The sequence below is a fragment of the Metopolophium dirhodum genome, chromosome 9 (genome assembly GCF_019925205.1).
Source record: "Metopolophium dirhodum isolate CAU chromosome 9, ASM1992520v1, whole genome shotgun sequence".
Lineage (NCBI taxonomy): Eukaryota > Metazoa > Arthropoda > Insecta > Hemiptera > Aphididae > Metopolophium > Metopolophium dirhodum.
In genome coordinates this window covers 25,916,899-25,941,382 of record NC_083568.1, presented here as the reverse complement: position 1 = coordinate 25,941,382, position 24,484 = coordinate 25,916,899, and the positions used below count along the sequence as shown (strand labels likewise).

Here is a 24,484-nt window from a genome sequence, read left to right as displayed (position 1 = left end):
GGATTTGAGGCGACCAGGCATACCGCTCAACCCCCTCCCCCCCACCGGTGAAGAGATTAATTATCGCGTCTACCGAGGGCGGCGATGACGGAAGTTGAATAATGTATCGCGCTCGCGGAATCCGACGCAAGTAAATATAACACGAGCGCACACACATGATCAACGTACACGTCTTCCGACGGACCTGCCACGAGAGTGATGCGGTTATAGTGGTATAGACCTTAGTTGGGCGCCTATTGCATATTTGTGTGCGTTGGTCTGGGTACGAGGAAGCGCATATTCCTGCAGCACTCGGAGGGCTTGATGTTTCAAATATTGGCACTAGTTAACTTATACTACGTTATTTCAAGGACGATATCCAGTTCAGGGAATGAGGTTGACCCGTACCGACCGTTACCATAGTACTGCCGAAACCGGTAGACCACCAAACCGGTCGGTGTACTTTATATTATACTATGCTTGCAGCATCGAGCGGCAGATGTTATTATTATATTCAACTGTCGGTAGATTATATTTTTGTAATAAAATAAAAAAAATTCGTGTGCAAATAAGATGTTTCTTTTGTCTCACAAACTCCCTGGCTGTATACAAAATTGTATTTTCATCCTAAGCATAACGTACATAGGCACTATTACTGTCGAAAATTGAGGTTGCGCTAGAGTGTTAATTACAATTTCATAATTATTAAAACTTAAAACGTCGTCTAAACGAGTTTAATAATGCTATATCGTGTATTAAATTCGATTTGGACGACAAGACAAGGAAATCAAAAAAAATATACAAAACTATAAAACTATAAAACTGTAAAACTAACAAGAAAAAAAGCGTAAAAACGTGTGGTCGGTCGGGACGCGTAAACGAGAGTACACTGGGCGGTCGTCCACCTAAGTTTTCCCACAGTGTTAGGTTAGGATTTAACCCAATACACCTATTCAACCTAACGAGAAAAACCCCGCTTTATACATAGTGTAACCGATAAACACGCGACGATAAAACAATATATTATAATATAATATTACTTTTTACATATTTTAATATAATATTATATACACAAAATAAATCACACACAATAATACAATAGTTTAAGGCGTGCGGGAAATGTGCCTGAGGAGAGTGCGAATCGTGCGGGGTGTCTGTAATATATAGAGCGTACACACACATATAATAATAATAACAATAATAACAACAAAAACAACAACAACAACAATTATTTTAGCACAAAAATTATTTTCGGGCGTTTTTACGAGATATACCTAACCCCGTCGGCGGTCACACGGCAGCAGCTACACAGTCTATAGGTCACAAAAATATACATCTAGGCGGTTTGTGTGCGAATGGGTGTGTGCGTGTGTGTGTTGATGTGTATGTGTATGTATATGTGTATGTGTGTGTGTGTGTATTTGTCGTTTAAGTTTTGGTCTAGACGATTTAAAACAGATACAATATCATGTCTTGAAAGTAATGGTAGTAAAATCGACTTATAAAAAGAAGGACTGCGCTTGGGGAGAGAGAAAGAGAGATCAAGTCATTATCATCGTCGAGGAGTGTAAGGTAGATAATATATAAATAAAACGTAAATCAAAAATTCAAATAGTGACGTTTGAATAAGCGCTGGGAAAAATTGACGTATTTTTTATAAGCGTTGCGGCTCTTCATATATTCTCTCTCGCCGTTCAATTCGACCCGTCCAGTTCATCGAGGCACTCGACAACCGTTATGATTATTTGACAAACACTGTTCAAAATATCGACACATCCAATTGTACGGATTTCCGAGTGCCAATATGAACTGGACACCCATTCACATACATTTGATATGCATTTTTGATGGTGGGGGGGTGGGGAGGGCGGGGCGAAGAATGCGCAGTCCGTCTCTCCACACGTCCACGTTGAGTACGGTAAGTACGGTATAGTTGTGTGGTTGGTATCAAGTAAGAGAGAAATGTATAAAAAATAAAAATAAAAATAAATAATAAAATTATAAAAATAAATTTTATATCGTTACAAACCCTTACGCAAATCGGACTATATACCTACAGGATTGTAATTAATGGGCGCACGTGAGACGGCGATCGCGGGGAACGCGGACGGTTGCGGTGACGCTGCTTGCACGTAATCGGCCGGGTTCGAGCTGTACATGTCCATGGTGGACGGGGCGCCGGGGCCGGGCGACGTGGCCGGCGGGAACGCGGCGGCCCGCGGGTTGCCGGGGCCGCCGGTGTGCGGCGACGCTGGTGGCCCGAAACCTTGTGCGGCGACCGCGGCTGCCTGATGGTGGTAATTGCTCATCACTTGAAAAATACACACGCACGGTCATTTGATAAACATAATACAACAATGCAGTTAGTAGGTATAAGTTTAGTGTTTATTACGATGATAATAATAGTAATAATAATAATAATAATAATAACAACAACGACAACGATAATAATATTATATTATGAATTATCTCGACACACTAAATCCGAGATAACGACATTGTAACTACTACACAATACGATATTATAATAATATATAATACATTTTATACCTACGTCGTGTTTTGTATATTATATTATAATAAAAGAAAAACGTCGTGTTGTTAAGACACGCGATTCAATCGGAAAGTCGTACGTGTTTTTGTTATTGTGAGTTGTGCCGAGACCGGGCAAAACGTCGTATACATTTATATTATTTTTTAAATTTGTTTTTTTTTTTTGCGCACAGTTCAAGTACATTATAACGATCACTCCAGAAGTGGTTACGTATAATATTATAATATTTAGTCCGATTTTCCGATCAAATCACGTGACACACCTACTGTACAATATAATAATATATTATACATACGATTCATATACTGCAGCAGTGTAATATATAATATAATATTTATGACGTGTACGATTGAAAAAATATTCAGCACCGGTGTGATATGATGGTGAAGTTGTACACCCCACCCCCTGGTAAAAAATCACTAACTGATAATCACGTCGGTACCTATGGTACCTTTTTATGCCACGGTAAAATTTCACTAGTGACCGAGAGGTAAATTTTCACTAGAGATGTTTTACCGAGGGCTGAGGATTCAATTTCATGGAGGAAAAAATCGCGGTCACATCGGCTTGATCATTGAATACTAATTGATCGACCATTAGACCATTACGCAATCTGGACGGAAAATAATTATTGCGAATTTCGAATTCAACCAGTCAACAATCCACGACATCGGTTTTAGCGAAGGCGTTTTCAATGATTGAATGATTGAATTTTAAAAACACACATAACAAACAAGGATAATATCCTATATTATACGATTGTTTAGAAAGTTTTAATTTTGAAAAACCATCAAAGTGACAAGACGTAATATTGGAAGCTTCTAACTTTTTTTTTGGAAAAACCGATCAGTTGTCTAGTTTTAAAATCTGTGTTCTGAACAATATTGTTTTTCGTAATACGTCGTGACTTAAGCTAAAATGTATATTAGGGATTTTTCCGATGAAATATTCGCAAACGGTATTTCATCGTGCTTCAATATTGTACGCATGTAATGGAATAGTTTACCTGTGCAGTGCGTATGTATTAAAGAGTATGATTTTTCAATTAAATCACGTACTGCAATATAATACATTTTATAAACATGTAAGGGTTGATCCTTTTAATCAGCTGCACAATGTCACAATGTTGCTGTAAATGATTATGATTTTGGAAATAAGCGCTATAAGAGCACATTAAACTGTGGGTCGACCAAACGTCGAGTAAATTAATTATTTTAATTTATAATATTATGTAAGTAAATATATTTTATACTGGTACGGTTATGTCGACAATGTTATTGTTACGACAGTCCCATCTTGTGTGTGTGTATGTGTGTGCGTGTGTGCGTGTGTGTGTGTGTGTGTGTGTGTGTGTGTGTGTGTGTGTGTGTGTGTGTGTGTGTGTGTGTGTGTGTGTGTGTGTGTGTGTGTGTGTGTGTGTGTGTGTCTGTGTCTGTGTGTCTGTGTCTGTGTGCGTGTGTCTGTGTCTGTGTCTATGTCTGTATTTTTAAACACAATTTGAATATTTCTAATATTATAATATCATACATTATGCTAAAGTGGACCTCGAAAAACTTGCTACTCTATACAAACATTTATATGATATTGGTAAAAATGTACATTAAAAACAAATTAAAATATATTAGTATATAATTATACAGATAGGTTATACAGGGTATAGGTAATACCTATATGTACAAGTGTATGTGTGTATTATTATTATTATTATTGTTTGGTTGCATAATATTATTTTATATAACATATACAGCGCACATCCGAGCAAGTGACAGTCAGGTTTCTGACAATCATATTATAGGTAGGTGCTTAATAATATTATAATAGTAATACATACAAAATACTAAATAATATATATTATAATATATCATGGTACCGCGTCTGCATATCACACACACACAACTACACAAGCACTCATCATCGTAATGCCGATGGGAAGATTTGTATATATTATGTTATATATAATATAAATATTTAAGAAATAAGGAAAGAAAATAGGTGAAAAACAGCAAACCGCCACTGATAAGCCAAGCAAAAATAAATTATACTATAGCGTGATAAAAAAAACGGTTTGATCAAGTTTTCTTTTTTTTCTGTTAGTCACTAAGAAATTTTCCATACGCATCATTATAATATCCTCATAGACCGTTAAATAAAGAAAAAAAAATGATAATTTTTTTTCTTTTCTTTGATACCACACTGTGGCCGCTGTAAGTTATCGGCTAAAAGTAAAAATCGAGCGTGTCCAACACGACCACCGCTTTCTACGGGGTGAGGACATTATAAAAGGTAATTAGACATTTTGATGCATACCTGTATACTGTATGGGAAACATACACGTCTACACCATAATATAATAGTTATTTATCGTTTGTGTAAAAACCGAATATTGGTATTTGGTACGAATTATTATGATAATAATATGATACACACTGAACTGAACTTCCAAGTTACCAATACATACCAAATGTTATAGCAGTATTATTCTTATTCTTATTCTTAATCTTATTATTATTATTATTTTTTACTATTTTTATTGTAATCTTTTATTAAACAGATACCTATGTGGCACGTTATTATACTTATGGTTATATTCTACAATATTATTAATAGCTGAATTAAACGCGATTGGCCATTTCACGGATCGTAAGTATAACATATACTTGTAATATATTATATTATGGACGCAATCGATCAATCGGATACATCGTCCTGAATTCGTGATTTTAATTTTATCTTAGTATTATCATGGAACGAAGATTTCACGTGTGAAAAAGTCTGATAACATAGTTTCATTTTGGTTCCTTAGCTACACGCGTGATATTAAGGGGATTGAAAAACGGACAGTTTTTAAGGAGTTAAGAATAGGCAATTTTCATATGGTTTGTATGTGGGTATTCTAAATGTGTGCTTAAAAATTGATCATTAGTGTGTGTGACTAGGTGTAAATAAAATAGCGGAATGCTCCCGCACGCGCATGTACAAGTCACCATTACGTTGTTGCGTCCGTAAACGGTAAATTTTTTATACCTACTCATTTGTATGCACTTTTTGTCAATCCTACCGATGGACCTAAAAAACGCGTTAAGACTTCTGAAAACTGATTTGAATTCGTAATATGTCTACTTGAGATAGATCAGAGCACGTTTTAAAATAATTAATTTAATTTTCGATTAATCAACACTTAAGATTTTGTACATTTAAAATATTCAAACAAAATGTATAGGAGTATAGAAACAACATTTTAAAAAAGTGGCTTGATTGATTTCTAGTAGACATATTAACGAATTTAAATGATTTTTTCAGAAGTCTTGTCGTGTTATCAGGACCATGATTGACAAAAGATTGGTACATTTTGGTTGAAATAATTGTCCGTTTGCAATCCCCTTAAATCAAATACATTATTAGGTATATGGTTTTATTATTTTTGTGTTGTAGTTTTCAAACCGCATATTATATTATTACTATTATTATTATCATTATTATTATTATACCTAAAAGTCATCATAATATTATTGTTACTATAACGCGACTGCGAAAACGACACATAGATTTGAATTGAAGATAATGTTATATATTTTTATGTACCAGTAATGCCGTGTAATGGTCGATTAAGTAAGCTTGCACCGGACAGTAATTACGCAAAAGTATACAATAATAACAATAATAATAATTATAATAATAATACTGTGGACAGTTTGTGTGTATGTACATAATGCATTATATTAAAGGTCTGTCGTGTCCCGATCTTTTTTTTTTTAAATATCTATATGTGTATTGTGTATATATAGCTGAAAGGGTACGGCGTGTTATTATTGTTTGGAGTCAATATTATGATATGATAGTTTGTCAGAGATCAAATGCAAATTACAACGTCATGCGATACGTTATTATATTGGCAATATTTCAATGCGAATTGGTTATGAAAAAATGTTTGCACAAAACGCATAAAAACATTTTTCATTTTGCGTTTTGTCAATATACATACCACTGGAAATAAGTAGGAAACACATACCTACAAAATTACGCACAATAGTGACTCGCCTCGTTTGCACCAGGACAATATTTGTTTTCGTCAATCAATAATATTTTTGAAAATTATAATTATTACCGTATACGAAATTATTTGTAGGCATTATATTCTATTATTATGACTTCGTGTTACCTACCACTTGATAATTAATATAGTTTTGTGCAGATTTTAATGTATAGGGTAGCGATAGGAGTAAACATATATTTTATTATAATATTATTTAGAATTAGGGCGAGTTTGTACGTGTGCAAAATGACATCCTGTATATATATATATATATGTAAACATTTGTATACGTGTGTAATAAAATATCTATTGGTAGTGATATTATAATAATAGGTATGTAGGAAATGTTCTTTTGTTTCAAAAATATTTACACATGTATGTATGATACGACAAATTACGAAACCCGCGTCTAAAACAACAAAACATTCTATTGCAAAAACAAAAAAAAAAAATAATATAGTAATAATATTATACAACTACACACATTCCTATATAATGTAATAATATGCATAGGAAGTTATATACATATTATATTGTTCGAATGGATTCCAAATAATAACAATATACAAACACGATATATACATACTAATATTATAGGAAGTATTTATATACGAAATACACATCTAATCATGAAAAAAAAAATATTTAATATACGCAATCTATAATACATGTACCTACCTAATTGTACACATATTATTATGATAGTATGTTATATTAATGTTAAGGACAGCAAAATAATATATTAGTCGTGTAGAAACACCTGCGATATGCCGAAAACAATAATAAAATAAAACAACTTCTGGTGTACAAAAACAAGAAACACTTTGAACAAAAAAAAAAAATCAGCATTCGAGTGTAATATGTATGTGTAAGTGTATGTGTGCTCCCATGTGTGTGTAGAAAGAATCGTTTCCTATAACGTAAGCCGTTTGACTAAGGCGACAGTATTAAATTTATTCGACTGAGCCTTTAAAAAAATGTAATGATTTTTTTTATATAGGTTCAAACATTTTTTTTAAATTGTTTTATCGTTAACAGTTAGTTTTCGTTATATATTTATATAAACACGTTTAATTAAATCGATTGTTATTAAATATTTATCCTCCTTGTAAATATAGGAATGTAATTCTTAAAGTGTACTTTAGAAAAATAAATAATAAATATTAAATAATAAATAATAAATATTCCTGGAAGAATAAGTGCAAGTAGGTATAAAGACCCGCAATGGTCATGTCTAGTTGGTGCTTATTGAAGAGGTTAGCTTGGTTGTTTTTTTTTTGACCGCAAGGAAAAACTGCCGACGATCGTAGAAAAAAATGTCGTGCAAGACGTCAGCAAACTTAATGGCTTGAAAAAAAAATGTAACACAGCATTTTATCAGTTGTCGAGCAGAACCAATCGAGTAGACCATATCGTGGCACCCTTCCGATCGGTCCAGTCGGGATTTATAAACAAAAAACAAATTTATATTGGAAAAAATAAATACCTTTTTAACAACACACATCGAATATTGTACAACAATCATAATAATGTTAAAAAAAATCAATACGACATAATATTATTATGGACTCGTAAATAGGTATAATGTTGTATTAAAAACGCATTAGGTGCCGACGGAATTGGATTACCGAGTTGAATATAATACGTAAACTAACGCTTTCGAAATATACCTACATATATACTGGTATCGTCGGTCCCCTACTATCTCCACATTCATGCACCGTCTCCTGCAGATATCTGCGACCGTGTTATCGTCATTCGTCACTGTGCGCGTCCTCTATCTCTCTCTCCCCCCTCTCGCCCCACAGTATGATGTATGACCTTTGTAATAACGCTCGTTCGCTCCCGTATAAGCGCCCGAATTCGAGATCGCAACACATATTATAGTATACGATATTAAACACGTCGATCTATGATAACACAACATTAATATTATCGCGACGTTACACAATACATTATGTCATATTGTACGTTGTAATCGCATAGGCCGAGCGCCACGCGCGGTACGCCGAGTTTCGTGTGTTCGGGGTCGGAGGCAATAATTTCGTATTCCACCCGAGCGGCGAATCCATTGCGCACGTATTTCATATGATATAATAATATATGTGTGTGTGTGTGTGTGTGTGTGTGTGTGTATGTATGTGTGTGTTATAATGTGTGTCTGTCATATATATACGCCACCGTAGAGGGGGTTGTGTGCGGTCGTGGGGGTGAGGGGGTTAAGTGCCGGAAGAATTTTTACGGTAGTCGTGTTGTAAAAACGCATGTATATACGTGTGTTGTAATGTGCTAGCGTACCTATATATATATATACACACAGTATACATATATACACTTTATTATATGGCACGCGTCGCGTCCGGGATAAACGCATCGGGTCGAACAGACAGATGTACCTATATATACGAACATTGCGCGGTAAAACGTTTCGCTTTTTTCTTCTTTTTTTTTTAAAAAAAAGCGACCGAAACAAAGAGAAAAGAAAAAGCCGAGACTTACGCGGAGCTATACTTACACTGTAAGTCTTACAGGGCGCTGATAAGTGTTCGAATGTGAAATTATAGTCGTTTCCACTACCTACCACCACCACCACCTAATCCCACCCATCACCACTATAATAATATTATAGTTTATATATTTTACAATAGCCGATATGGGACCGCGGATGCGCTTCGCTAAAGAATTGTATGATAATATTATTAAAAGTTATAACTATGCAACATGGTATTACGCTATCGTTATAATAATATCATATTAATATATTATTAGCGCTGCACGTGGCCGCGATGACGTATTTAGTTGCCAGCCCGAACACGGGGCATTGTTATTTGTTATTATTATTTACGACGATATCGATTTATGTTATACGGAATAAACACAGAAAAGAAAAAGAAAATAAAAACGAACCGGAAAAACGGAAGTGCGCGGCGTGCAGCGATCGTTCGTCTTTCACACGCGGTCAACGGGGACGCGCACACCGCTGCAGCCATCGCACAACGACCCTCGCCATATATAAATAATAAACATTATAAGCGTATAATGTGTGTGTGTGTGTGTGTGTGTGTGTGTTTGTGTGTGTGTGTGTGCGCGTGCGTGTGTTTGTGTGTATACATTTATAATAATAATAATAATAATAATAATAATAATAATATAAATCGACTCGCGTGTGTGCGTGTTCATTTGTCATCCTCCTTCCGCCCCGACCGGATATAACGGCGTGCGAACGGTGAAAAGCTCGACGCCACACAACTATATATATATATATAACGCGTGTACGTATATTCATATGTATAATATATATGTGCATAATGATGTATACGTATACCCGTCGCACGGTAATCCTTTCTTTACGGCCCTGCAGCTTCCCGCGATCTACCCTCTTCCGGGCTCGCCGGAGCAGTATACACCGCGGTCGCCACGCACGAACGGTCCATTATGGTAATTATTAAAACGTGCCCTCACCTCCACCACCACCACCACCACCACCACCCCCTCCGCGTGCAGGTATACAACAATATAGTATAATTTTTACACACACGTATCCCTCCGCGAGCCTATAATATTATTAAATGTTATATATCACAACCGCAGTGTTGGGTTATGGCCGTAATACTTCGCTCAGGGCAATACATTTTGGTGGGTGTACGGCGTATATTATGAGGATATAATGTATTATGAGTGTATGGTATAACGACGTACGTATGTGAAAGAGTAACAGAGTAAAATATTTCGTTCCCCGGAAAGTCGTGCTACCCACGAGAGTCCTGAGTGAATAATTTGAAAATACGTAAATGCTGCGCAGGGTCACGCGCTGGCGCTGCCTACCTATTCGGTCAGAGGTTGAGCGCAAAGTATTGTAAATTGTAATATTATTTTACAGACTGCGTTGAATGTAATACGCTCATAGTAATATTTTCCAGCAGACTTAATCAGGTTTGAAGTAGGCAGGAAAAAGCATTGAAATAATGTAATCGATTCACCGACCTAACAATAATATTATTTGATTGTAAACTGCTACACAGTATTTCGCATTAGCTTATACTTTTTAGCCGCGTAAAGCATAGTATTATAATAGGCGTGCAACAATGGACAACGATCGGCCGGGGTGGAAATTGAAGGCCATACCTAACGTATTTATATCTTACAACGGTTTTTAATGGTGGGGCCGGGGTGGAGGAGCAAGGGCAAGGTTTATTTTTACTTATTAAGTGACACCCTTAGTTACGAATTCGCGGTTACTACCCAACACAGTTGTCGGCGTAATATAATTATATAATAGTACACACTGCGGGAACGTCGCGAGAACCGCATCATAGCAAGACACGTGTTATTATATTTCACGAACGCGGAAAAACGATCGAATTTTTCTCTTGTCCGCAAAGGTCGTCGGCTATTGGTGACTACAGCAGTATACCCGTTATACGCATAACATAATACACGAACGATAATTATAAGTTTATTTCTTCCATGAATCAACGATATTGCCCGGGACACGTCGCGACTTGAGTTTAAAACGATCGTTTCGCGACTCGACGTTAAGCGCACGTGTATAATATATACTTACTATACGCTTATGGCTTATATATATATATATATATATATATAATATACATTTCAGAGCGTATCCCTTCGCGAAATACTTTAAAACGCAATATAAATTCAAATTGCTGTGTCGACGACGACAACGACGCGGTGAAAAATAATTACGTTGATATTACACGCGCGGTACGTAATAGTAATAATAACAACAACAACAACAACGACGACGACGACGACAACGATACGGCGTTCACTAATTCTATAGTCATTCGAGGAGGGGTCTCCCCAGCCGACGTTTTCGGAGGTCACGTTTTAAAAATTCTCAACGTTTCGCGCTCACGTCATCACAGGGACGTCGACTTCGCATCTCGCCGGCGAGTGAATTATTCATACTGCGACGACCGAATTCGGGTTTTGATTTTAACGAAGTCGCGTGTTTCGTTAATGTTTTATAACAATAGGGATTTTCGTCACAGACGTATCGCGTTGGTTCGGATACCATGGTGACTCGTGTATATTGTAGTATAGGCAGGTATATACCTAACCTACTTTTGTTGCCATTTCGGTTGTTCGTACGCGCTCGGGTTGCGGCATCGGCATAGTAAAATGTAAATATTGTATAATATTGTATATGTATAGAAGCCGACCTGTGGATGAGAGAGATATTATATAGTGCGCGCAAACGGAAACGATTGAAATATGTATAAATCGCGAGTTTATATACAGTAATACCATGGCGCATACGGCGGTATAGGTATACTCTGCAGTCGGACATATTTTATTCGAACCATATATTTACGAGGAGATTAAATTTTCAGGACGCGCCAGTGTCATGTCACTGCCGCTCACTTAGAATTATTCGAGAAAAACAATAATATGTACGCGCGGGAGACGAACAAAAATTGTTTATTCCGACGTCTGCAGCTTGAAATATACTGAAAAGAAGGAAATTATGAAAAAAAGAAAAAACATTCCATCGCGATATGACAGCGGCGCTGCGTGGACGGTATAACAAATATTATATGAAAATAGAAATAAAAACTTCTCAACGCGCCGAAATAGTAACCGCCACCAAGGTCATATAAACCGCCACATTGTAGGGTCCTCTTATCCGGCTTCTGTACATGATAACAACAGTTGTTCGGATATTTAGAATGTAGATATATAATATAGTTGCGTAGTGATCAAAGGGGCTCGTAAGATAAATGGTGGGGATACGAATAATTTTAAGGGGATGTTATGCCTATTTTTGCCACCATGAAATGACACCTGCCGTACTTCTTATCTTTAGTAATATTTAAGAGAACGATGACAGTCGTTGCGCACTAACAAGTGCAATTGAAACATTAATAAGAACAAGGGCCAATTCCAACTTTCACTTTTTTCACGAGACCAAAGAATCTTTTTAATAGATAACTAAATATACATTTTTATTTCGTACTCAATTTTTTATTTTTTTATTTTTTTTTACGGGCTACGATTAAATAATCTGATCCAAAAATGTTGATTATTAAAAAACAAATTTTGTACTTCAAAAACAATCTTTTTCAAAATAGTGAATTGGGCACTTGATCTTCTCAATCTTACTGTATAAATGATTTTCATAAGCATGACAACATCATTATATGAGGGCGGAAGGAATGCAAATAGAATATTATAAATGCGATGTGCGATTGATAATATTAACGTGAAAAATTAGAAACGCGTTATTGGTATAATAGCGAGACATCGTCTGTTTTTATTTCTAGAGAACAACTTAATGCGTTTTAAGATTTATCTGTAGTATTTTTCTTTATTGTGTAATATTAAATTTAATATTTTTTTCCTCCTTTCGTATAGTTCGAAAATCGCGTGCTCGTATTTATATTGCCGACTTTGCGCGACTGGCAGCAGTACTAATTGCAAATTATTATAATTTCAAATGCGGATTAAGAGAACCGTCGGAGTTCAGTCATATTTTTTTTCCGCCGACTTCATGCTTGGTCCCCATCCCTCCACCGGACCGACCGACGCGTTTTTTGGCCGCGCTCCGATGGCTCTCTAACCATCCGAATAAATAATTAATTTTTAACAATTCCATTTCGTTAATTGCTTCATGTTATTATATTTGACTGGAGGTTTTTTTTTCCTCCGTTCGCTTCGTTTCGTCTCTCTATCTCTCTCTCTCTGTTTATCTCGGTCTCTTTCCACAGTTCGCCAACGGTTTTTCGACGCTGACGAAAAAAAAGGAAATCTAATAATATATACATACACGTATTTATATATATATACATAATACATAGTATATACATGCGCGTACATACGTATATATCGGGAGAAAAATAATAACAATAAAAACAAAAGCTTCTGTTTGTGCGAGATTATGAATTTCCTCCACAGCTCGTCGAGAAGGGGTGGGCGGACGGGCGGTGAGTGTGTAAAGCGAGAGCGCGTCTACCCAATTTGTCGGAAAACATCGCAAACGTCGACTACAATAATACAATATGTATATATTATATATGTATGCTATTTCCGAGGCGCGTGAACGAAATTATTTACACGGCGGCGACGGCCGATCCAGTTACATAATATATATAATATATATATACATGTACACGCGTATACGATAAACAGTGATATCCTTATTATTTTTATTTTTACATCGTCCAAGCGAGTTTCACGAATTCACCGTTTTCATTTTTTCAACTCTCCGGGGCGTGAATACACTATTTTGTGCGTGTTTTTTTTTCATAGTTCATTTAAATATTCTTCTCATTACAAAAAATAAACATTTACAATAGTATCACAGTCTATTCTCGAATAATTAAGCCCATCAAATTTAATTTGCCAGCCCGTAAGATATTATACATTATTATAATAGAGCGTGGCGGGACAGATTTGTTTAAGGGACCGAGTTGGCCCTAAGAATTTTTTTCAAAATCGAAAATTTATAATTTAAATTATTAACCAGCGTTGCGTAATGATGCCGAGTATAGACCGTTATGTGCGCAAACATAAATTAAATAGTATGATATCACCGTGCTACAACAGACGAGCATTTCATCCGGGGAGAGGGGGGAGGTGTAGCGTTTTTATTTCTGCTATAACACTATAGACTCGAACATATTTTGCGTACACGTTGGTACATAAAAACATAAAAATTGACGGTTTCTGTTTACGAATGAATTATGGTTTAAAATCGATTGTAAATAAGAGTGCGCGGGGTACCTATATCAAAAAATAAATAAAACAGTAGTTACACTAGTCGAGTCCTCTTCCGTTTGCGATAGAAATATTTGGTCGTTAGGCTATAAATATAACAACATATATTATTATTTCCCTACAACCCCAGTGCGGCGTGTCGGTTATTCGCACGCGTCGAGTTTTCACACTCCACCCTCTCCCCCCCCCCCCCCAACATAACCCACCCAATGAGCGCATTTTTAGTTAACAACACCATTGTATTTAATAGAGGACAAAAAACCGTGTTTAGCCTGCGAGTTGGAAAAAATAATAATACAGCGATTGCGACAAAAAGATAAAAATATAAACGCACACGAAATACGTGAAAATGTGGGGGTGGCGGGACAATTTAATAGATAAATAAGGGCGGACCTGTCCCCCGAACCCTCTCCGTTCTGGTAGTCGCCATCGATTATGCATCCATCAAAATGTGCGTCCAAATATTATCGCAAAATACTACCTGCCTAATGTGGTATATCAGTATAACGGTCGTTTGGAGATCGCGGTAAAGCCGTAAATCGCACGCGTAATATTAATAAAGAGCTAGTGGAGGATTTACACGCGCGGGCAGAGAAGGAGGACTGACGGATAAGTCCAAACAATTCATCCGAGTACGGCTGTGGAGTTTGTAAAAATATGATAAAACGGTCGAAAGCAATGGTGATGGTGTTCAAAATTTGAATAATATAACATAATATATTATAAATATTAATAATTACAATTGGAATAATAAAATCAATCGTCAGCGCGAATCGCATAATAGTAGTAGTTAGTAGTAGCAGTAGTATTAGTCTGTAGTAGTAGCAGCACGATTATTATTATTATTATTATTATTATTATTATTACTATTATCATAACTACAACTATATTTATACGTTTACGATCGCGAGACGGTCCGGAGGTTAGTGTATTACAATAACAATTATAACTATTATTAATAACGTTGCGTATTCCGGCAACGTGCATTATTCGCATGCACGCAAACGTGGATATAATATTATTATACTCACGCCTCAACTTCCGCGGAACAAATGGAAAGAGAACAATACATCCAAAGTCGCGTCTATACGGTTTGATGGGCATGTATTGTATATTATATAAATATAGTTATGAGAGAGAGAAAGGGGAGTGAGTGAGAGGCGGAGAGTACGACAGTGCAGCAGAAATATCCGGATATGAGTTCTGAGTTCGCAGGAACTCGTGGATCGCTTTTTTCCATCAGAGTAAATTATGAAAATATCACAATGATAATAATAACAATATATACAGAATCGATGTTTAGTAAGAATGATATATATTATAATTGAATATGTCATTTTATGATTTTTCATTCCAACGAATTTCGTATAATAATGATAAGTTGTCGTCATATACATTTCAATGAAAGATAATTATTGAGAAGTTTTTATGAAAAATTCTATATTATTATTACTTCTATGATGTACAAATAATTTTTACAGTTATGCATAACGTTTCGAATATTAGTAATGAATCAAAATTAATTAAGCACTTTGGTGAATATAACTTAAGTTGTAAGCCAAAAAATAATAATTTCGTGCGAAATCAAGTTTTTGATACATCTGGAAAATTCACATAATATCCAATGTCATATAGGTATTCAGATTTCATAACCACCCCAAACGCATTTTTTATCGCTTTAAATAACTTTTTTAAACGTAATTTTTTTAGGGTATTATTAACATGAATTATATTATGTTTAAATGTGTGCATATAAAAATTGGAAGTACCTACTATGTACACGTAAAGATGCGTATCTACGAAAAGGATATTAAATATAGTAGGGAGAATCATTGGTCTCGTCCTTCCTATACGCAGAAATATATTATAATATTAGTCGATCGATAACTCACATGATTCAGTAATATGAGGCCTGAGTGTTTATAATAATAATAATTAAACTATGCACAATATTATAATATAGTATAAATATCATCTCGAAAATACGACAGGAGAATTTCTTATGTTATAATAATTAAATACAATAATAAAATAAATTATATTATATAAATGGTGTATAAATAATTAAATCGGATATTTTCATTTTAGAGTGGACCCACCGAAATGCTGCATATTATAAAGTTTACAGTGGTATATATATAAAAAAAAAGTATCTTGTTTCCTCTAAAACTTGACACAACCGATTTATGCAAATGTTTAAAAGTGGAAATATTGATTTCCATAAAATGTTCAAATAGTAAGGTTACGATGTAAGTTTTAAAGTTTAAGGTAGGCAGAGGAGCGTATGATTATATAATATTATTATATACAGCAAACGAGGATGAACAGAGGTCTTCTTTGAGGACGAACGATGGCACTTTGTATAATAATATATATATATATATACACGTAAAATATGGGCACGACGCGAGAGTGTGCCATCGTGCCATAGATACGAGGTTAATAGTTTAATATAATACCGATTCATTATACGATTATAATAATAACTATTATAATTATTGCGAATAACGACCGAGAGTCGGGTTCTGTCGGTGGCCGTGTGGTCTAAAGTTTCGCCTCCGGTCGGTTTCCAACTCTGCGTCGATGATTATTATATTATCATTATAATATTATAATAGCGACGATTTAGATAATAGCACACACTGCGCCGTATTGCGATAACGCAGCACTGCTGCACTAAGTGTATATACGCAGAGTGTGGGGCGAATATCGTGTTTTATCGGTCTATAGGGTCTCGAAAACATTGGTTTTTGTTTCGCAAAGGAATAACGGAGGCAGTGGAGACATCATTGTTTACGAAAACTTTTCTGCTGGAGTTCGTGAAAACAAACGGTCGCCCGGCTGGTGTGGCGATACGGTTCGCGTATTATTATTGTAGTATTTGCAAAAGAAGAAATCCGACGATTTATGTATTATATTATTATATTGCATATTATACCGCGGCGTCCAATTATTGTGCGATACGTTCGTGACAATGAGCAAAAACGATAACTCGCGGCTATATATCACCGCACGCACGCTCGTATATATAGTATATAAAATGTGTATGACTTATGCACGCCCTCCAAAAGTTATTGTTGAACACGAGCGGATAATGCGATAAATTCGGGTGTGCTGGTTTTCCAGTTGGCAAAATAATTTTTGGTCTCATACCCGCCCGCGCACGCGACTATACCATCGAACTGCTACTTCGTCGCGTCTGTCGAATATGTACTCGTCCTGGGCGATCCTTATGATATATTGTTATGATCTGTGTGCTATCGATTGGAGTTCAGAAGACGTAAACTAGCGGAGCGCTTCGGGCAGAGTTTTCGGGGGGGAGGGGGGTCGTATATTATATTATACGCTTCCGGTAGATGGTTTCGTGGACCAGTCGAGACCGTCGAGCGCGTGTAACAACCGAAGAAATCTTATAAGATTATGTTATGTGCAAAGTACAAGTGTTGTTATTGTTAGTATTATTGTCGTCGTATACATAGGACTTGGGCACTGTTTCGGTCTCTGGAGCGTGGAACGAAAACAAACCGGAAAACTTTAGAAAGCACGACAACTCAATTCGAACAAAAAGTTTACGTACACTGGACTTGTGCTGTTCGACGGTCATTATTATTTTTTTTTTTTTTATAACAGTTTCCTGGCCGTGAACTCCATCGATCCTAAAAATACATTGTATTCTGCGCTGAGTCTAAGTCAACAAACTGTAACGCGAGTAGGACGCGTATACAATGAAGGTGCGTGGGGGATGAAGGGTGATTATAAGTTTAAAGTGACCGTCCACCGTATACACACAATATCAATATACAAATTAATATTATAGTATTGCGACCGCGTTCATAGTAAAATAATATAATATACAGAGTGTTTGTGTGGTTCTGGAAAACTATTACTGCATCTATTCGAGTGCCAAGACGGTTCAAAAATTCCGTCCGAATCAAAGCCGCAATAGTGTAACGCACTAATCCGCATATTCTTCCGAGGGACGCGATTACAGTTTGTGCGACGATGTAGTCGGAAACGATAAACGCACACAGAGAGTAGCAATATTATATATGTGTATGGTTGCTTATATACAAACGTAGTAACAATATACAATAACAGCCGTCGTGCGTGTATGTATATAATGTCATATATTATATAGGTGCCCCACCCGCCGCCGACCATAACCCTATCGCGGATATAATATATTCTATCATATTATGCGCGGCGGAATACGCATGTACAACAATAAAAAAATATTTCCGACGATAAAATTATTCGCTGAGGCCACCATAATCATCCAACATGTGCTCGAATGGCCCGTATTATATTACTATTATTACTATACACATATAGACGCGCGGAATTCGGAAAACGTCTGGAAATAAAGTAAAAACGAATCTGACTGCTAAAGCTCTCCGCCGCAAACGCGGAGTGCGCGGCCGAGAGGTTCGGTTGTTTGTCGTTTTTGTTTTATTTTATTTCATTTTTTATTTTATTTTTTTTTTGTTTTCTGTTTTAGTTTTATATTTTTTTTTCGTTTTCGTTTTCGTTTTTTTTTTTTTTTTTTTAATGCGACTGGCATTTGGATAACAGACCTGCTGCAGGGGCTTTACGGAGGAACCCTTTATCTAGCAATAATGTGGACATTAACGAACGCCGGCACATAAAAACCATAACAATCGCAATACCCGCCAGCCACTCTCCGCTGCTCGTAAAACGCATAAAACCACGGAATCGCAATTACTTTTTTTATATAGATATATATTTTATTTTTTTTTCCTCCGACCCAGTGTATAATATAAACTATCATTTATCAACCGAACATCGAACGAGATAGGATTTTTCCTCTCTATTATTATATAGGTGTGTGTGTATGTGGGTGTCTGTGTGTGTGTGTGTGTGTGTGTGTGTGCGTGTGATCGGCAATATTTTTTTTTTGTTCAAGAGAAGCGGATATCGGATTTTTTTATGATTACTTCCGGATAAAGGTTTCCGATCGAGGTCGCCGGACTGTTACATTAATGCATGACCACGGATTTGATGATGAATTTTTTTTTATCACCAAGTACGTGTGGTAGGAGGTGTGGGGAGGACCCCGCCCCCTCATTTATTGGTCGCTGGGTGTCGGACGGGGAGAGCAGGCAGAGCGCGCAAGCAGAGAAACAGATAATCAATCATCCGGGTGTTCCGGAATTTGTTTGTCATCGTCGCCATCTGGCGAAATAAATTAACTGAAAATAATATTCAGAATAAATAAACACACCGTGGCATGCAGCTTTATCTTCTACTTCGGGAAGCCTAATCGGAAAATTATCAACCCGGGCAAAAGAAAAAAAAAATAGTTATAGATCATCACTGGAATGAAATTAATAAAATAAAAAACCCGTCTCATAAAACCATATTGTAACATTGTAGCAAATGGTGGAGCCCTTGTTGGAAAACGATCTCCAACAATGCAATCGTAGAACGTTTAGACGTAAAATCAAAGATTATAATATAATCTATAATATTATATTATAATAATTATATTAATTTAAATTCATTTTTACTGACATGAACAGCAAAAAATTCCAATATTATGTCACGGTTGTCTAAATAACCATGCTACATACCTACAAAAATCTTTGAGTAATATATTAAATTAGATATATATATACACATATATATTTAGCTATATTACGATGAACATTCAATAACATAATATAGTCCATTGACACCTAACACGGTCGACTGACTACAATATTGAATATACATTGTGTCATACGTACGTAGATATATATATTATTATATTAATATAGTAGAAATAGTCGAAATACTGATCATCTAAGATTAAAATACGATACTCTGGGTACATACTAATATAATATACTCGAAAATAATAATAATTAATAATAGATAAGTAATAGTAATAATAATAAAAACTAATACAAATATTAATAATAGATAATGGGGAACGTTTCAATGCTGTATATACGGACTATAGATGGTAGTATAAGTATATATGTATCTATATATAATATATATATATATATACGGTTTTTAAAATTTTTCTAAACAAACTAGCGTGTGTCGTACACTTACATTTTCTAATGTACTAAATATTATTTTATTTTACTAAATAAAATATGTTATAAAAATAATAATAATAGGTAAAGATATGTATAATATAGGTACTAATATAATTTAAGTAACTATACGATCTAAGTAAATACTTATACACTTTAATACACACAATAATATTATATCATAATATATTACTGTTGTACACGTCCAACTGTATGCATAATAGTGTATTTGAAATAAACCGATATCGTACAGCGAATAACACAATAATATATCGTCCAACAGTGATATAATGTATATTGTGATCAGACTTTCCTGTGCATGTACGGTAATCGTTTTACCACGGTTATTATATTATTATTACAATGATATTATAAAATGTCATCAGTTGGATCGGAACGAGCAGTGGTGTAGCTGGCTTATCTAGATAAGAAATCTTAACGACAACGAAAATAATAAAATATTATATCACAGTGCGCACACCACATTAACGAATAGAATAATAATAATATTACATTATTAGGTATTATTGTCACCGCGACCACGAAATTATATTACCAATATTACCGTGTTCAACAAACACGCGATTGAGTTTAGGTATTATTACTGCGTTTAAGTCTTTCTTTACTATTTTAAGCCACTATGTAAAGTATAATAACTATACAAGATAAATACAAAACATTATTATGTTTGTTCAATTCGAACGGGATAATAACTAAATCTATACCGCTAGGCTAAAATCACTACAATATGTATAATCAATAATAATAATAATAATAATAATAATAATAATAATAATAATAATAAATATAATAATAATAATAATAATAATATTAATATGAATATGAATATGAATAATATTATATACTGTAAGCCTGGCCAAGAACTCTATGAGGAATATTTGTATTGAGTTTTACATTTGTAAGCTACGTCTCCGGGCTCGAGAATTCGATTAAACTTTAACTTTTCAATTATTCAAAGAGGAAGAGTGAAATACTGATAAAACTTGTAACGCGCAAAAGTTATTCGCCAGACTTCTACTGCAGGTGTTATTATTAAATATTAGACGGAAACAATCAAATTTTGGGAACGGGACGATTTTTTCATACCGCTAAAAAAAAATTAATAAATAAATAATAATAATAATAATAATAGTATAATACGTAGTATATACTTATTGTATATAAATTGTAATATTGAATATTTACTCGTGTCTATCGGAGAAGAAATCGTCAGGAAACATCTGCGTATTCTTCGATATGCCGCGCACACCACCGTCGGTTGGATATAGCATACACACACCTTTATTACATCGCTCTTCCGTTTGTTTTTGTATATAAATATTGTCTTTTTTTCCATATGCGTTCCGTATTCGTACACTCATATCATATATGGTTTTACGCACGGTTCGGGGTCAACCCGTATATTATATGTATATAGTTGGGATAAGATATATGACTTGTATAGACCAAATACAACAGAAAAAAAAATCAAAACAAAAAAAATCGCTGCTGTTACGTTTCCGAAACGAGCTGCGTCGTTATTGGTAAAATGAATAAATAAAAAAAAAGATAATAATAACAGAAGAGATAAATAAATACGTAAAAATCCAGTATGTATGAGGAATAAGAGAAAATAAATGAAATATCCAAGAGACTCATCCACCTACTTCGGTTATATTTGGAATCCTTCCCGGACTGACGTCACCCATAACATGATAAAATATTTTCAATTTTGTATAGCTAGTGTATGTAACCTCCTCGTACCATTCGAATTTCGTTTCGGCCGTTACAAAATTATAAGATTTTTATTATCATGTCGATTAGACGAAATATTACGTTTGTGCCATCAAAAAGGACGTATAATAAATAATATTAATAATAATAGTAATATTAATACGTGTTCAAAACTTTAATGTGCCTATAATATTCTTCACGGTGAAGTATGGACGATATTATAGGTACATTTGTTCATTATATCAATATACGACGCACGCGTTATATTACGCTTATATAATATAATATATACTAATATCGGTTAAGGGTTAACATAAATGAATAATAATAATAATAATGATGATGATGATGATATTATCCTACGCACAGCACAGGTGCAGAACACTAAAAACAAGATCGTCTAATCCTCCGGAGGTCTTTCCCGGAAAGTGCAGCTATAGTATTATATCATATAGTACCTTTATTATACCTATTATAAGAGTTTACCGTGTCGTGGTCGTAATAGTAAAAATATTAAAATAATGTATGACCGTCTAATATTATTATCGTTTTATACGTTATGGTTGGTATATGACAAAATCGAAAAAAAATGTAATGATGAATAGTTTACCGTTATGGCATTGGGCTGGAGTAATACCGCACCGAGGTCTGGTCCCGATAATGGCGACCCCTACAAAATGTTAAAAATAAAACAAAAACAAAACGTATAAACAAAAAATTTGAAAATTTGATCATTGTATTGAAACGTTTTAAACAAATACTTGGACAAATAAATAAATATCATATTCTAAAAACAACAACAAATTTCAACTCAACTCAACGAAGGTACGATACGATATAATACGGTAACATTTATGTATATAATATACGAGTACGCACGTCTTCTACGCTAATGAGGAAATCTAATTTGGATTTTATATTCGACAGCTCAGGCAAAAAACTAAGTAGTAACTACGATAAGTAGCTCGGCCAAATATAATAATATTGTAATATGTTTGAAAATATATTATTTGCGCGTATGTGTATATTTAAATATATATATATTTATAGAGAGACAGGGAGAGATGGATATAGAGGGTCTTATATGATATACAAAACGAAAATAATGCAAATCGGTACGGTATACTTTGCGGTCGTTGGTTTCAGACGACGCCGTCAATCGAAACAAATTGTTTTTAAGAACCAGGATTGGGAGTAAAAAAAAAAAAAATAATGAATTATGCAAAACCTTCTTTGAATGGATGAGCCTTTGGAATGTATTACGGTAGAGAGAAAGAAAAAATTAAAATAATAATAACGAAAAAAAATATAATAAAATTAAAGAAATATAATCAATTTTAAAGAACGTATATCTGGTCGATATAAATCAAAAATGTACTCCTACATAAATTAAAACATTTGTGATTTGTATATTATCAATAATTTATTTAAATTTATTTGATAGAATAATCATTGTATGTAACATAATAGATTTTTATTATGAGACATTAAATTGCCCATATTATACATTGTTATAAAACAATAATTATCATTATTTTATAGTATTACAATACAGTAATAATTAACTTTTAAAATTACAAACATAAAGTATAGGATAATTATATTTAACAACGAGAATCCCACATAGTATAATTGGGTCATCATCATTCGTTTATAATATAATATAAACATTTACATAATATTGCTGAATATTGTGTTTTAAATAAGTTTCTTAAATCTAAATAATATTATTTCCTATTATTTAACATTAAAAACACCTAGCCGTTTAATTTTACTGGGAACCTTCTCTGACAGAATGAAGAAAAAAAAATTAGACTAGTCGGACCCTCGGGCCAAAGAACAGTGTAACAATTCCATTAAACATAATATATAACACAATATGCTATATTATATTAATAATTGTTTTCGTATATTTTTTTTTCGTTATCGTTTTACTATATATATATTTATATATATATGTATTAAAATTATTTTGCCGTAATGAAACACATTGGACCATGCTACTGTGAACTATCGGACTGACATTATTAATTAATTGACTAACCCGTTTCATAGCAATATACATAATAACATTTTTTTGTGTACACGAAATGGTTGTACGGACACACACTAGAATAGTAGTAGTATACATGAATTGCAACGATCGTAACAAACAAAAAAAAACTTATAAAAAAAACTTATATAGTTGACGCGGCACTATCAAAAGTGTGTAATATTATTACTATATCAAAGCGATGACAAACGTTAACGGGTAAAAATTCGACGCGGTAACAACAAAATATTAATGACAAAATTGTAGACAAAAAGAATGGTTCTTAAAAAAAAAAATATATCCAAAACGAAACAAAACCAAAAGATTATTACTATATGAATTATAATAATATTATAATACACGCAAAT

At 34.4% G+C, this 24,484-nt stretch overlaps 1 protein-coding gene across 11 annotated transcripts in view; it reads right to left on the bottom strand.

Moving 5' to 3' along the window:
• Nucleotides 1-24,484, bottom strand: part of LOC132952934 (RNA-binding protein Musashi homolog Rbp6) — a 401,189-nt gene that overhangs the window by 11,430 nt on the left and 365,275 nt on the right. For 6 of the 11 annotated variants that reach the window (XM_061025455.1, XM_061025453.1, XM_061025456.1 and 3 more), the window contains 2 exons: nt 22,695-22,754; nt 2,033-2,290 (listed from right to left, as the gene is read on the bottom strand). In XM_061025455.1, coding sequence (XP_060881438.1) covers nt 2,033-2,290; nt 22,695-22,754 — 318 coding nt within the window. The remainder of the gene's footprint in view (nt 1-2,032; nt 2,291-22,694; nt 22,755-24,484) is intronic. The other 5 variants (XM_061025459.1, XM_061025460.1, XM_061025464.1 and 2 more) reach the window with 3 other exon arrangements.